Source organism: Nyctibius grandis, chromosome 4 (genome assembly GCF_013368605.1).
Source record: "Nyctibius grandis isolate bNycGra1 chromosome 4, bNycGra1.pri, whole genome shotgun sequence".
Lineage (NCBI taxonomy): Eukaryota > Metazoa > Chordata > Aves > Nyctibiiformes > Nyctibiidae > Nyctibius > Nyctibius grandis.
The window spans coordinates 36,648,250-36,664,987 of NC_090661.1; the positions used below are offsets into that span (position 1 = coordinate 36,648,250).

The window sequence follows — 16,738 nt, forward strand, 5'->3', positions numbered from 1 at the left end:
ATTTCCCCTAGCAATTGCTTGAAAAGGCCAAAGTTGGCCCTCCTGAAGTCCAGGGTTGTGATTCTGCTAGCTATTCTGTTCCTGCCACATGAGATCCTGAACTCTACCATCTCATGGTCACTACAACCAAGGCTGCCCTCAACCTTCACCGCTTCAACCAGACCCTCCTTGTTAGTGAGGATAAGATCCAGCAGCGCTCCTCTCCTAGTTGGCTCATCCACCATTTGCATCAGAAAGTTATCATCAATGCACTGGAGGAACCTCCTGGACTGAGGATGGCTGGCTGAGTAGGCCTCCCAGCAAATATCAGGGTAGCTGAAATCCCCCACAACAACCAGACCCTGTAATTGCAAAACTGCTCTCAGCTGCCTGTAGAAGGCCTCATCACCCTCCTCATCCTGATCCGGTGGCCTGTAATAGACACCCACAACAGTATCACCCCTGCCAGCCTGCCCCTTAATTCGCACCCACAAACTCTCAACTCGCTCCTGATCCGCCTCTGGACAGAACTCAATACATTCTAGCTGCTCACTCACATAAAGAGTAACTCCACCACCTCTCCTTAGTGGCCTGTCTTTCCTGAACAAGACATAGCCATCCATGACCACATTCCAGTCATGTGAGGCGTCCCACCAAGTCTCTGTAATTGCCACTAGATCATAGCCCCCCGACCGAACACGGATTTCTAACTCCTCCTGCTTATTCCCCATGCTGCGTGCATTGGTGTACAGGCATTTCAGGGAGCGAGCTGAGCACACCGATTTCACCCCAGGGGGATGGGAGGCCTCCTGGTCTACCTCAACACTAGAGCGTTGCCCCAGTGGTGCAAGCCTAGCTACTACCCCATCCCCCTTTGAATCTAGTTTAAAGCTCTCCGAATGAGCCCTGCTAATTCCTGTCCCAGAACCCTTTTGCCCCTACGACATAAGCCTTTCCCCTGTATTACTGTCACGCTTGGTTTCTTATAAAACCAGCCATTATCAAAGAACCCAAAGCCCTGCCTGTAGCACCAGTCTCGTAGCCAGGCATTAATAGAGAGAATCCTACTATTCCATCCCACGTCATCACCTGAAAATGGAAGGAGGGAGGAGAAAACAACTTGTGCCCCAGACTCTTTCACCAACAGTCCTAGGGCCTTGTAGTCTTTCTTCATCCCCCTCAGACTACGGGATGCAGCTTCTTCCCCACCTGTGTGGAAGATCAGCAGGGGGTAGTAGTCTGTGGCCTTCACCAGGTTGGGGAGTTTCCTGGTGATATCCGTGATTCGGGCTCCAGGCAGGCTGCAGACCTCCCTGTGATGGGGGTCAGCTCTGCATATTGGGCCCTCAGATCCCTTTAGGAAGGAGTCTCCAACCACTATTTCTGAATATACCGAAAAGGCTTGACACCTATTCTAACCCTATTAAGGCAAGAACCTGCAAAGAGGTGTACAACATATAAACTATGTACATCATCGTAGAGGCTGAACTTTCAGAGATTTTTTTAGGGCTTTTTTTTTTAAATTACCATCTTTTCTGCTAATGCGTGCTTACCTCTGCTTACAGTAGTACACATTAAAGGCAAACAACACAACAGGCTGAAATCCCAGTGGAAAACTGCTTGAATTTCAGCAATAAAAGAACTCCTGATTGATTTTCTGCTTAGTAGGTCTCAACTTCTTGTAACAATGTCATTACCTAATTAAAGGTTGCTGTAAAGAGTGTTTAACCTATCTAACCTCAAATTCAACTGACAACCAAAAATCTATTTCTTTTTTGAGAGAAGGAAATGTACAAAAATGCACAGCCACTTACTTGTGCTGTGAATCATTCTGATCTGTAGATGGAATTGTCAAACACTCATCATGGCCATGGAAAAGACGTACTACATGCCCACCAAGAAGATATCCTGTAGAAGAAGCACATTTACTCATTAGGTTAAACATTGACAATGCAAAAATAAAAACCTTAAAAAATTTAAAAATTCAAAAGACCTAGCTGAAATCTGTTTTCCAAATTTTCACTCATAACTGAAATTAAACAACAAATTTAGTATGACAACATATTATTTTTTAGTATCTTTTCAGTTAAAAATATTTCTCCTGAAAATGAAGACAAAAAGAAAGCAATCTCTTAACATTTAAAAATCAAATTAGGATTCCGGGACAGAAAAGGACAATAAAAACTTCTGCAACAATTACTGTTTTGAAAATTGAATGCTTTAGGTAAAAGCCAACTCAAATATTCATACCACAGTTTCCTCCCCCTTAATACAATTTAAATGTTCTCAATACAAAATAATTTGATGAGTTCACCAGTTTGTTCTGACATTTATAATTTGTGTCAAAATCAAAACCGCACAGCAGCAGCAGGAGACAGAGGACAGAAGAACACTTAGCAGTTCTGAAGGTTAAGTTTAATGGAAGCTAACTTTCCAACCCATTTAACACAAAGACTACAGGTCAAAACCAGGCACTTTGCCTCACAGAAAAAAAAAGAAAAGAAAAAAATGGTATAGGAGGAGAATGATTCATCAGACCCTCAGTCCAAACTGTTCTGACCTTGCAAGTGAAATTAATGCCTTTTAAAAGAACACACACATAAAGGAGGAACACACACATAAAGAAGAAAACTTTCATGCTGTGCAGCCAATTCAATATAAATTTGTGAATTAGGAAAATGGTAACTGGCAATTATCCTGTTGCCAATTAATACAAAGGTAAAAGCAACAAAATAATGTGAAAAAAATAACTTTCCTGATATTTATGTTCCATGAAAAGTACTTCAAACATCACAAAAAGTATGTTGTCCAACTTCCAGTTCAATTTTAGACTCAGGAAATCCCACTTTCTCAGTCTGTCCATTCAACTCGAGCTAGGCTGCTAAGTCATTTGACATATGATCATCCCTCATGTAAACCATTTTGAGAAGTGTATATACAGCTAAATCTAAACCTAAGTCATTGGGAAAAAACTGACACACACAAAACCTACTTCTCTGCTTACCCCATCCTGTCCTTTTTTTTTTTTTTTGGATTATGCGATTTTGGATTATGTGTCCAATTCTGAGCTACACAGTACAAGGGTTCCAAGTACAGCAAGAGTGCCACTAAGATGATTAAGAGACTGGTGCACCTTGCACATGAGGAAAGGTTGAGAGAACTGGGAGTGTTTGACCTAGAGAAGACTCTGGGGTATTGCATCAATGTAAAGAGGATGGAGTCAGACTCTCCTCAGTGGTGCCCAGCGACAGGACCAGAGGCTATGGGCACACACTGAAGCACTGGACAGTCCATCTAAACATCAGGAAACACTTCTTCACTGTGAGGGTGCCTGAGCACTGGCACAGGTTGCCCAGGGAGGTTGTGTAGTCTCCATCCTTGGAGGTATTCAAAAACTGTCTAGATAAAGCCCTGGGCAACCTGTTCTAGGTGGCCCTGCTTGAGCAGGGGATTGGACTGGATGTCTTCCGAGCTCAACCACTCTGTGATTCTGTAAGCACTTAGGAAATTTAGCTGCCAAATCCCTGCTGTTACAGAAATTTAATACATATCACTGATCTTCCATTATCTCTCTGTGTAGCAAATTGTTTGTCATCTGTTACAAGTTTTTAATTCTACTATAGGATGGCTTTTCTGTTCACTTGGTTTTGTTTTACCTGTGAAACCTGAGAACATGGAGACTTTTCCAGAGTTAACCTCTATTCTATTTATGACCCATGATGGTAGGGGACCAGACAGCCATTTATAAATACACAGCTCCAGCATAATACACATCTTGCAACAGAAAGCAATCAGAAAGTATTACAAGGAAAATCCATATCCCATATCTCTTAAAATGAAAACCTACAAACATTCTGAGAGAAGTATCTTATGGGCCAGTGCACAGAAACACTGTGGGATGCTGATTTATACCACTTCGGCTTAGGAGGACCTGACCATAGTCCAGATAAGCCTAGTGACTGTTAGTCTTTAGCACCAGGGTAGTCTACTTCTATCAAGACTTAGTATAGCTGATCCCAGGGAAAGGCAATGTCTCTTTCAGGTCCCTCATAGCTCCATTTTTTTTCCTGTGATCCTGTATATTATTATATCATAAGTAATTAGTTTTAGGTTAAGTGATACAAAATGACCCTGACTTAAAGACATCTACCATTCATGAGGAGGGCTGATACTTCAAACAGAGAACAGCAGAGGTAAGCACAATGTTCGTTATGACAGTGTTAATGACAGAGTATGGCATTGAAACAAGGAGCGATATTGAGTGGATGAGCCTTTAATTACAGAACAAGACATTTCTCAAACAGAATAAGGTGATGCTTCTCAAACATGGTTGTAAAGCACAGTCAAGTACTTAGAAAGAAATCCTCACCCTGTGGTGTGGGATTTAAGGCTGATTAAGAGGATGTGTTTAGAGCTCATTTTCATTGACTATGACAGAGAGACAATAAGGAAGCATGGCTGTGGGATCCAGAAAGGATATTAAGCAAATATCCTTAAAAAACCCAACTAAGAGACTGAAATAGGAACTATGAGAAATCTGCTTTCCATTTTGCATGTATTTTTATCTCTCTTCTGTTATCTCTGTTACAGGGTGATTGAGAATCCCATACAAAATGTAAGTTTACTGGCTTTAGTTATTCTGCAGCTCCCACTCCCCAAAATTAAACTGAAGACAATAAACTCATCTGTTGCTCTCTGAGTCTTCATTTCTTATGCAGCTTTCTATGCTCTGCTATTCTAAAGTTACAGCACTTACTTGGCATTTTTTCAGTTAATCTAGCTGATGTTTCCATATTTCCCCGTTTTCCCTTCTGTTATTCTTCTCTCCTATGCTCATTTTCTTTATTTTCATTAAGCTCTTTGGTCTGATGTTCTGAGGGTGGTTTTTTTTTTTTTCATTTTCACTCTTTATGAAAAGCAATACAAAGTCATCTAAAGTATATACATTTCTAAATTAATAAAATGACAAACCTTCTGTAATATTGCTTCCTGAGCATGTAGGATGTACATTCCATAGCGTCTGCATAAAGGAGGCATCCACCTGAATACTTCCATTTGACATGGACAGATGCTGAAATAAGAGGACGGTGACAGGAAACAGTGAAATTTATGCACTTAAAAATATTTAGTATATTAGTTTCTCAACAAAATAGAAATGCATAATAAAGAAAATATACAAATATTCTTCAAAAATTAGTAGTCATTTGCTTTTAAAATGTTTCTAAATATAATCAGCAGACTCTTAACTGCAGCTTAGGAATCTTCCACAATTACAGAAATTAAAACTTTCCCAGATGGAGAATGCTAAAGTACACCTCGGGATAAAGGCATGCAAAAAGACTTGTTCTCGTCCGGGGGGAACCTTTCACTGGGGAAAAAAAAAAGTGCATCACAACCAGGCATTATTTCCTAGTTTAGAAAAAATTTCATTCATAAGAATCCCAACCATTTTGCCCAACTCCTCACAGCACTTTGTATTTTCCCACCATATGTCCACTTGCTAAACTAACAAACATACCAGGTATCTTTCAGAGGACACACTGACCAGGATAAGATCATCACCTATTCGAACTTTTTCTCCTTCTGACCTTTGTTTAGAAGCAGGGTGTATTGTCCACCAGCATGCCTCACCTAAAAGACAGAGATACTTATCAAGGGTATACAAAACAGACAACTCCCAAGAAATTTAAGGATATCTTTATACAACATTGAAATAACATAATAAAGATGTGTCTTATAAGACACTCACCATATAAAACCGCCTCATTCCTCTTTTCAATACATCTGAATTTTTTTCTTTTTCCTTGAAACATTTTGTCAACCAATCTTTGTCATCACCGCAGCTGATATTTCTCTTTTCATGTTTTTTTAAAGCAACTAACCACTTAGAAAACACTGCTCAGAACTGCCCTCCCTTCAAGGCTCTCACTGCCAGTAAATTGCTGACAGCTACCTCAGCCTTAATTATCACCTTTTGTGTCTTTTTCTTAATGTTCATATTTAATTCACAATCTTCTGTATAATTTCCACACTAAGCTACATTTATGTTGTAGGATACAGAATTTTGAAACAAATACCCCATAACTTTACAATATTGCTACACTAGAAGCATCAGTTCTGGGAGCAGGCTAAGGGTGACAACGTAGAACATCTCCTACACATTAAATGTTTAAGTTTCCAGATAAATTTGCAAACACCCCCATCCCCCTACCCCTGATCCTGATTCTCAGAAGATTACCTAATTCATTCCACAATTTCACACCCTTCAGGATTTAGCTAAGACCCTGAAGAAAATTAGTTCAATACAGGTTTCTCACTGGGCAAAGCAAGGTGGGAGAAAACTACACAAAGGCAAAATTGGTAGCATAAGACAAAGCACAAAAATCTGTTTGATCAACTAAGGAGTTTCATGTAAAACCTCCTTAAAACAAAATTTAAAGGTTATGAAACTACTCACAAAGAAGACAATAAATAAAAGTTACAACCTTAAAAGTAAAAGTATGAAGTTCTAAATCTTTAGAAGAGAAAAAATTTAAATATCCAGTGGCTTTTCACTCAATACCTGATAGGTGAGGAATATTTCCTGCAGCTGAAATTGATTCAATAGGACAGTTTAATGGGTGGGGGAGTAAGGTAAAGGGAAGTGATATTATGGTGTTCAGTAATCATCAACTAGTCTATTTTGATTTTAGTTTATTTTCAAAATAATGAAAAAACAATAGAAAACACAGGTTTATATCAATACAACTGGCATTTCTTTATTTGAAGCTTCACATTAATGAGGTGTGTATACAGGTACTTAGATTTTCCCTTCAAGGTATATGTCTGGGCCTGGGTACTACAGGGTCACCTGTTACTTTCTGATAAGTATTCATCACTTTCAGTAACCATTAACACTATGTATACAGCAGCACATAAACCTATTTGTGACTCTTCATGGCTGAGCTGCTTTTAAATTCATTTAACATAGCTCCCAGTGCCACCTCATAATTTATGTGTGATTTCATGGTAGCACAATTTTTTTTTACTATATTTCTGTCAGCAGCACTGTTACTGGCAGCACTCCCAGAAATCTATTAATTAGATTTTAAAGCTTTCTCGTCATTTCTTGTTTGTGTCTTATCTCTTCCACTATGTCTCATTATTATTTTGGTCCATTTTATGCTTTTATTTTCCTTCAGCTCTTTTAGCAATGTACTCATTACATTTTTTTCTGCTTTCCTGTATTACAAGTTGCATACTTCTTTTGTCACATGGTTACAATGTATATTGTGAGTGCACCGATACATGGCTTTTCTGTACTCTAATTCTATTGAAAGCACCAAACCATACAAATAGAAAACAAATGCATCAAATTTATTTTATTCCACGGAAATTTTTTACTTTGACCATTATCATCAGTGTTATTGCAGTTGTGGTAATCCAGTTTAATTGCAAGGCACTCTCACATTCTTGCACAAAGTCAGTTAATTTACTGAAAGTCATCAGTATTGTCAGTCATCATTTACTTTCAGTCATCTTTTTTCTAATAAATACATAAACTTGACATTCATAAGCTTACAGTGCCATTAATCTCAATGCCTCTTCTAAAACTAGGAACGTGTGACATTTTCCTTCAAAATTAACTTGTCATACCTGCTGCATTTTCTCGTAGTCCCACATCAAATGCAAGTTTATCCGTCTGGGATCTTGATGATGTTAAACATGTCAAATACTGCAAAACAGTGAAGGTATTGAAAACAAAAATGAACAGTACCCATTAACACATATGCCAAATTAATACATTATTCATGTTACTCCATCTTACTACCAACCTGGCTTCATTTTTTAAAATTAGTTAAGCATGATGTTATTTGACTACAAGCTCTTCCTGACTTTAAAACATCAAAAACCTTTTCCAATTCAGTACATATTTCTCTTTGCAATTTAGCTCCTACCTTCCAAAGTTTCACGTAGTTCACCGGATATGAACTGGCAAACATCTTATTACAGCATTACTGTAATAAGTTTGCTTAATGACAACACAGCAAACATGCCAAAAGGCAGTAATCGTACTTGCAACTCTGGTATATCAAGGCAACTACAATTTGTATGGTTCATAAACATAAGTAACAGAATTTAAAGACTAATGTAGAGTCTTCTAATACAGGAAAAGGGAGGAAAGATGTTTTCTTGACTTCTCATTTCTTCAGCCTCCTATTAGGTATACTTTCATGGGCCCTAGTAAGTCAAAGATTCAGAACAGTTAAAATTTTCCAGTTGTAAAATGTAGTGAAACAAAATTTATACAGGGTAGGCTGAAGACAGCAAGTTCGTGGGCATAGTCTCTGGTAACTATGGGATGTTGAAAGGAACACCTTATCTTATAAAATATGATGGGAAAAATAACACATATCACAACAAATTCATTTCTGATAGCAGCAACTTGCTAATGGAATTATCATTAAAACAAATTCCTTAAGGACACAGAAACAACCCACGGCTAAAGGAGCTTTTCAGCTACATTTCAGAGTAAAACGGATTGAAGAATCTGAATTTAAAATATAAGGGCCACTTCCATTGTTTTGAGACACCATAAGCTATTCAAATTTTTTTATCTAGCACGGAAGAGAACTTAGAACATTCTTCCAAATCTATATATTTTTTATTTTGATAAAAAGACATTTATTTGAGTTTCATGTTACTCATTCTGTGCAAGTGCTCTTTCACTTACCATTTCACTAAACGAATGTCGAAGTAGTATAGCATGGCCATACAGCAGGGTTCTGTGACCACCCCCTTGAGCTGCCTACAGAACATGACAGAGAAGGTCAGAACTCCACTGCATTGCATGGACTATGATCAGAAGTATGTAACAACATGAAGAGCTACTACAGTTCAAGTAATAAGTGCAAATATTCAAGCAAATTATGAAATGTGTATGCTGGGCAAAAGTCATAATAATGAAGTAGCTACAGCAACAGCCAAATATCTGCCAAGGGAACAAATGTTGTTCTTGGTCAAAGACTCTTATTGTGATCTAATTTTTATTAGAATTAAGTAAAAACACAGCATCTTCAAAAAAAGATGTTTTAAATTAAATAAGGTACTACTTACCTTTCTTATAAACTTCCCAGAGGCATTAAAAAAAAAAAAAAAGTATATATACACATACACAAACTGAAATCTGAAAGAGGAAAAACACACCTATTGCCCAGAATACTTTAAGCACATACGAAGGATATCTACTTGCTAGGATTAATGTTATCTTAAGCATTTACCAGATTCATTAAAGCAACTGCATCTATAATTTCAACCAAGCACAGTTATTAATTTTGAATATGGAAACTTATGACAAGATCAGGGAGAGGCAAAACTGGATTTTTCATACGCTTCCTTTAGAGAATTTAACACACATGTTTTGAGCTCCTTTTGGTGACCAGAAGAAAATAAATTCCAAAGGAAGAATCTTAACAAGAAAGTTACCTATGGAGCAACAGATAACAAGCTTTACAGGTTTTCAAGTCTGCCTTTCTCAGCCTTTTTCTGCATCTACCATCTTATTTCCTAGTTATTTATAAATAACAAGCCTATTCAAACTTAAATAAAATAATATGACCAAAAAAATTAAATTCTTGATTTATTGTGGTGCTTTCCACTGAAACTAAGATTTTTTTTTTTTGCAGATCCTCGACCCCAGATTGTATGAAGCACTTTTTTAGGAAAGTGATCTCAAAATTTTGTAGAATTATGGGTATCGTGATTAACATTAATACTAATTATACTATGGTGGGCAACATTATACTTCATTTTTTTCTCTCAGTCCAGATCATAACATTTGCACCTGGTAAGTCTTGAGTAATTAATAAAAGGTCTAACATCAGGATCCTGATAACAAGTTAGAAATTGCTGATTTAAGAATATCTAACCTCTCATGTAACTGCTTGAAACTGTTCTCACACACACAGAAAGCTTTTTTTCCATTTAAAAGTGTTTACTTTATGGTCTTCTTGTTTCATGTATATTTAGGCAATCATTAAACACGAAAGATGATTCCCCAAAATATAACTTTAGGACAGGTATTGTCTCTAGTACGTTACATGTTGCTAGAAAGGACTGCCTTTAAGGTCAGTTCTTTTCCTTGGATTCATGTGGAAAGGACCAAGATAATTAAAGGTAGTTCCAGGAACTCAAGTAACAGTTATACATGGGTAGGCAAGTGATTTTGCATTCTATGAACAATACATTAGTTAAATTACCAACTAGGTCAATAGGTTTACAACCTATGTACAACTTGTGTTCTACAGAACCCCAACTCAGAAGACATCAAGCTGAGGAAACTACTACATTTTATAGCTCGACATATAGAATACTTAATACTAATTTCAAAGGATTGAAAATGAAATGTTGTTTGTCCAAACAGAAGGAATAAAAATCTAAAAGCAATTCAGCAGAGATCTTTTATTACAACTGCAATAAAATAAAAATCCTACTTCTATTTTTCTAGCTAATAACAAAGACATTACAAATAGGGATTTGGGACCTGGTTACTCTGGAATGTAATGTTAACAGATAGTAGCCAGTCTTATGTAATTTGATGCAGTAAATTGTATTGAGAAATTTCTCAGAATTATATGGACACTATGTGTAATCTTTTTCATGATATGATCCATATAATTATGTAAAATTTCTCAGCACTCTCAGGAGCAAACTAAAAAAAAAACCAAACTCCTGGATAATGATTCTTGGACCCATATAGAAAATGTGTTAGGTTATTGGAAAAAAATTGAGACAAATATAAGACAGTTATCGCTGGTCATTCAGAGAACATAGTATACTTTTAGATATCATTATAAAAGGCTGATCAGAAACAATAAATAAAAAAATTCCAAGAGATCCTCCAAAATATGTCATCCATAAAAAATGGTTTCAATAATATATCCTGCAGGAACTTATCACTGCTTGGGGAAGAAAACCAGAAAAACATCAGGTAACAGTATGTAATACTTCTTTCATAAATTACAACTTTTTTTTTAATCAACAAGGAAAGCCTTAACAGTAAAATCAACTGCAATTACAGACAGATTGTCAGAAGAAAATTACATGTAGTCAGTTTGTAACAAATATCTGAATACTAAGAACAAGCAATAAAACACCTCATGCTATTTTTTTACTGAAAGTTTTTAAGGGAATCACTTGTAATTTTAAGGCTGACTCATTAAAGAAAAAAAAAAAAAACACAACAAAACCCCCAAATCAAGTAAGCTATGTTCTTCCTCTAGAAAAATCTGAAACTAACACCAGAACTCTATTCTAAACTAAATTTAATATGGAAACCAAACGACTCAAGGGAATGATATACTGGTGGCACCAATAAAAGATTAATGTTAATTATATGAGGCCAAATTCTATTCTTAGCAATGCCTTTGCATTGAGAACAGAATGTAAATGAACATTTTAAGATGTGCATTCCTACATTTCATGCTGTCATTTTTCCCTACATGTACATTTTTCCCTAACAACTATTAAAAGACAGCACTTTGTATTATTCAACTCAAAAATAGCTTTTTCTGAAATCTAGTTTAGAAATTACTTATTACCATATCAATTTGCCCTTCATGGGTGCTAAAGATAGTGCCTCATAATACAAAATATTTAACTTGATTGGTAGTTATGACACATCTCAAAACAGAATCAGTTAATTGTTAACTTAAAAAATAACCCATCCATTTTACCAACATCTTGACAGAACCTAATTAAGAGTCCACCTTCTCTGAATGTAACAAATCCTTGTGGTCCAGAAAGAAAGTTTCTTGCATTATTGTTCAGGCTTTCATTTTTGATTTCACCCTTGACATTTACATGAACTGCTGTGCTCCTACTACAATTTCCCCAATGGATGGTACCCAGCTTCAAAATAAATGCAGCACAAGGTAGTTTCGAAATAAATATGGCACAACAGACAACAGTTTCTTTTTATTGTCCACTGCCTGCAAAGCAACAGTATGATCATTTTTATTGAAGAGATTATTAGTCCTCTACTGCAAATCCAAACATAAATATTCATATATTACTAGTAATCTCAGTTTAAAACTTTTGGCTAAGTTTTTGGTTAAATATTTTGGAAACACTAAAAACTGTGGTATTGCTTAGGAGTCTTATTTACAAGTGTTTAAACCAATCTTACTTTCCCTAAGCAAATGTTTTTTTTCATCAAGAGTTCCATTTTCTAGAAAGCAATGTAACTGCAAAAAACAAAAATTACACTTGAAACTGGACAAAACAGTGGAAAACAAGAGGTCAATAACAATGAGGTCTGAAAATTTGTATGCAAAGGCTGACATTGCAAGATCAGAGGTGACAGATCAGAACTCCAGCTTCCCTGAGCTGTGCCATGACATCGACCAGTTAAAGATCTGGAGTGCAGAACAAGCCAATATGTTGTGGTTATCCTGACACTAAGTTACAGAGATAAATAGACGCTCTTCTACTTCTCAAAAGTAAAAATGAAGGAAGAATTTAACACCTGTGAATCAAATAGCAGCATGTGATGAGAAAATGTTAACTGAAATACTGAACTCTGAGTACCTAAAATACACAGTCTTTCTATAGCACATCTCATCCCCATGCAATCTAAACAAAAAAGATGGCTACGAGAATGACAAATGAATACAGAATTAAAATAATGAGTGATCAGAAGACATCAATTCCCTTTCTCTTTTCAAGCTGACATATTTTTGAAATAGAATCCATATTTGATATTTCACTACCATATTTCTCTCTTAATTTGTAAGATATAAAAAAGATAGAAAATATTTAAGGGATTTTGATTTATAGAGTATAATAATAACTGTTTATTATGGTAAAGGCCAAAATTTGTATCCAATAATTTCATGGTTATATCATTTAGTCTATACACTATTTAGATGCTTTCCCAATTTGGTACAGAAGAGTTAATTCCTGATATGTATTCAAGAACTCCTCAATATACAAAGTTACTCTATATTGCTATTTATGCTGCTGTATCATTTACTAGTATAGTTTAATTTTAATACTGTACTATGAAAGAAATTTTTTAAATAGTAAATAAAATAATAAAATTATTAGTTTCATGCATTTGAAACAACAACCTGATGGAGGTCTACTGGACTACTATCACTGAAGTTTTGAGTATTAAATGTATAAATCTGCAAAAATTCTCTCAACTTTATTACATCATGTATACTATGCAAACAGTGTTCACAATATATACAATACCTTAGGGCATTTTAAGAAACTTTCTGTAGTTTATCCTAAACTGCACTCCTATAGACTTGTGGCCACTATCCATTGATTATAACACAAAATGAATCTCATGATTTTAGCCTGCTGAACTGCCCCTAATTTAGAGGATTAAAAGAGCATAAAACAGACAGTAATAATGCTCCCTCTATGTGTGCATACATACATTTCTATATGAATATGGTTTACATACCTTGGTGCTACCTGTCCTAATTGAACTGATATGATTTCCACACATAAAGTACAACAGAAGCAAGCTTACAGAGAAAAAAAAAATGAATATTCTTCAATAGAATGAAAGGTAGGCACTGAAGATGGCATTGCAAAATTGTGAAAGCATAAAACTGTAGTTTCACTCTTTCTTGTCAACCATTCTTAAATAGCAACCTTCTCTTCATTTTTTAAAATTTAACTTCTGCAGCTGTGTTATTCAGATAAAAACAAATCCTAATTTTGAGTGATTTAATATTTGCTGATCTGCATGAAATCATGAGGAGTTTTAATCCAGAAGCATTCTAAAAAGAACTTTGGAATTTTATATAATTAAGAAGTCATCTTGCAAAGTGAAATTTCTTCCTTCAGAAATAAGAGACTCCACAGCTCACCTTGAATGCTTGCAGCAATTAACTATTTTTTTTAAAAAAACCAAACAAGTTCCATGATTAGTGTTAGTTTCTTTGGGATGATATAAAGCTTCGGCAAATTGTTTGATTTCAAATGAAAATTTTATAAATTAAGATATATATTTGGCCACCTTTACTTTTATCTTCTTGAAAAAAATGTTTTCAAACACTTTTTTTTTTCCTTCCTTATTACCTAGAGCATACAGTCTATTAAAAGTTTCAATAAGCAATCATTGCACAGCCAGCCACAGCTAGAGTAACACTTAGATTTCCTGTGAAAAGCAAGACTCTTTGTTGGGTAACGAATGCTTAAGGAGTGCTTTGATGCATTTGATTTGCAAATAGATAAAACTGAAAAGTGTTTTAAAATGGTGAATTGTTGCACAACAATGAAGAGACTGCAGAATGAATGGCAATTTATAATTTAAGAGAAAAAATATGAAAAAATTATTCTACAGCCATTTTCATCTTTAGAAAAATAATATGCATTTTGAATGTATCATTTCTGCATAGATGGATATGACATTCAAAAAAAATAGCCTCAAGTAAATAAAACACCCTTTTGATTCTCCCTTCTAGGATATTTACTTAAATCACAAAATTCCCCTCCTCCCACATATTATTCTATTTTATTTTCTAAGATTGTACTAAAAAAGGAAGAAAACACTAAAACTGCACCATGCACAGTATATGAATCACAGAAAGAAATCAAAAGAAATCTCTCACCATGAAACAAATTCAGCATAAATTCATATTTGACCAAAAAAAATATATTATAGTGAAATGTTATCTTTAAGTAAATTTCTTTAGATAATACTGAGATTACTTGTATTTTTATGTTTATTTTCTTCCTCGGACATCCATTTTTCCTTTTACTTAATGTGACAGAGTCTTAACTCTGTAAGTACAATACAAGGAAAACTACAACTCAAAGAAAATAAGAGTTTTCTGGTTCTACATAAAATAAAAATGAAAAGTAACAGACTATCTAGCTCTGCAGATTATTTGCATCATAATTAGTTGCCATGTAGTCTCACAAAATAAGTAAACATCAATGCACTGAGGTTGCATGCAACAATTCAAGAGTTTAGTCAACTTTAAGAGACATACATCAGACTACTACCAAATTTAACTCTAAGTGAGAGTGAAATGCAGAAGATTTTTATTTACACAAGTTTTGTGGTTTTCATGGTGCCAGAAAGCAGTTATGGAATCTGTCATAACAAATAAACATTGTAGTCTTATTTAATATTAATTTGTTAACAATACTTCACCCCATACATTAAGAAGTTGCATTTCCAGTTTTTTTCAGATTTCAGTTGTTCACTGAATAGAAGAAAACAATAAAGGTGATGTCACGTTTTATTTTAAATTCCTCAAACTTATATGCATGAAGATAACAGAGCAGTGACCAAATAAGTGGAGACCATAGGTCAATTTCATATACTTTCAGAGAAGCACAAGCTCTACCTAAGTATATAGAACTAGACAATTTACCTCAATTACCTACTTGCAAGCAATTCACAGCTACAGCAGCAAGTATAACTTCTAAAACTTCCAGAAGTATTAGTGCATAGATGAAAAGTAAGTTTGTCTCATCTCAACAACTAGCAATGAGGTTCAGCTGATCATCAAAAAATGATGATAGTTCATGCAGATCATTGAAAACACAGGCAAATCTGTATCTGAGGTTTGGATTAGGATTAATTTTTACTCATGACATCATCACCTTTTGCCATACAAATAGCTTAGAAGTTCTATGAAAAACACAGTTCTTAACTAACTTTGCCAATAATAAATAATATATAATAAAGTGCATGGCGGGGTTTTGGCATCCTGATTGCTCCAGTGTGGAAGTCCTCTTTCAGTCATTCTTAGTATATCTTAGATTTGAAGTGATAATTCAATTGAAACTTTAGTAATATGAAATGCAAGCATAGTTGCAACATTTCACTTTACTGCAAAGTTACTTTACACTATACTGTATGCATTCCAGTAAGTATGCTTATGCTAATACAGTACAAGATTAAGAAACCCAAAGAAGAGAATTTTGAAATAACTATTTCTATCCAACAGTTCTTGCTTGTTACCGCCAATTAAATAACTTGAAATTATACTGGAATAGTTTATTTACTCAACTACAAAAAAAAGACTGTATTTTTATATCTGAACTAAAATAGATTGAAATTTGTCACTTTTTTTCATTGATAGGACTTCAATTTCTAGCTGTTAATTTCATGTGAGGATAAATCAAATTAAATGTAAATATCTGAAATACTTTCTCAGTTCAGTGAAATGAGATAGAATATTTACTTGATGCGAAAATTATTTTGCTTTCCCCATAAATAGCAATATAATACAATAATGCTTTTATGGCAATGATTTATGTTTCAGACAAAACCTATCTCATATACTCTCCTCAGGTTCACAAAAGCCAGACTCAGTCCAAGGGTTCTCTTCTTCCTTTTTCAGTATCCAGTTCTGGACTGACGGTAATAAATGATCTCTGAAGATGATGTTTCTGGGTTTTGTAAATATTTCAAAATACTAACTGCACCTGCTTCTCAATGCTAAAGAGAAATGAATATGATTATAGTAGTGGAGCAATAATATCCCAGGGAAACAGGAAAACTGAAGAATCTGCTATGACATGAGAAAATCCTGGAGCAAGGAAAGACATGGGAACAATCTATATTCAGAAATTTAATATTCTTTTATGTCAATTAACTTACCCCTTCACCAGCATTATCCCTTGTGTTGGCCAGCATTTCTTGAAGGGCTCTGACAGACAGGGACTGTTCAAGGACAAAATTACAGATGCAAAGGTCCGGAGGAACATACTGTAAAAATAAATTAAAACAGTGTAAGAACAGATC

At 35.1% G+C, this 16,738-nt stretch overlaps 1 protein-coding gene across 2 annotated transcripts in view; it reads right to left on the bottom strand.

The window, feature by feature from the left end:
- RYR3 (ryanodine receptor 3) overlaps positions 1 to 16,738 on the bottom strand; it is a 255,747-nt gene that overhangs the window by 181,650 nt on the left and 57,359 nt on the right. For both annotated transcript variants that reach the window (XM_068397601.1, XM_068397600.1), the window contains exons 3-8: positions 16,595 to 16,702; positions 8,693 to 8,767; positions 7,615 to 7,693; positions 5,498 to 5,610; positions 4,951 to 5,050; positions 1,794 to 1,887 (exon numbers count right to left, since the gene is read on the bottom strand). In XM_068397601.1, coding sequence (XP_068253702.1) covers positions 1,794 to 1,887; positions 4,951 to 5,050; positions 5,498 to 5,610; positions 7,615 to 7,693; positions 8,693 to 8,767; positions 16,595 to 16,702 — 569 coding nt within the window. The remainder of the gene's footprint in view (positions 1 to 1,793; positions 1,888 to 4,950; positions 5,051 to 5,497; positions 5,611 to 7,614; positions 7,694 to 8,692; positions 8,768 to 16,594; positions 16,703 to 16,738) is intronic.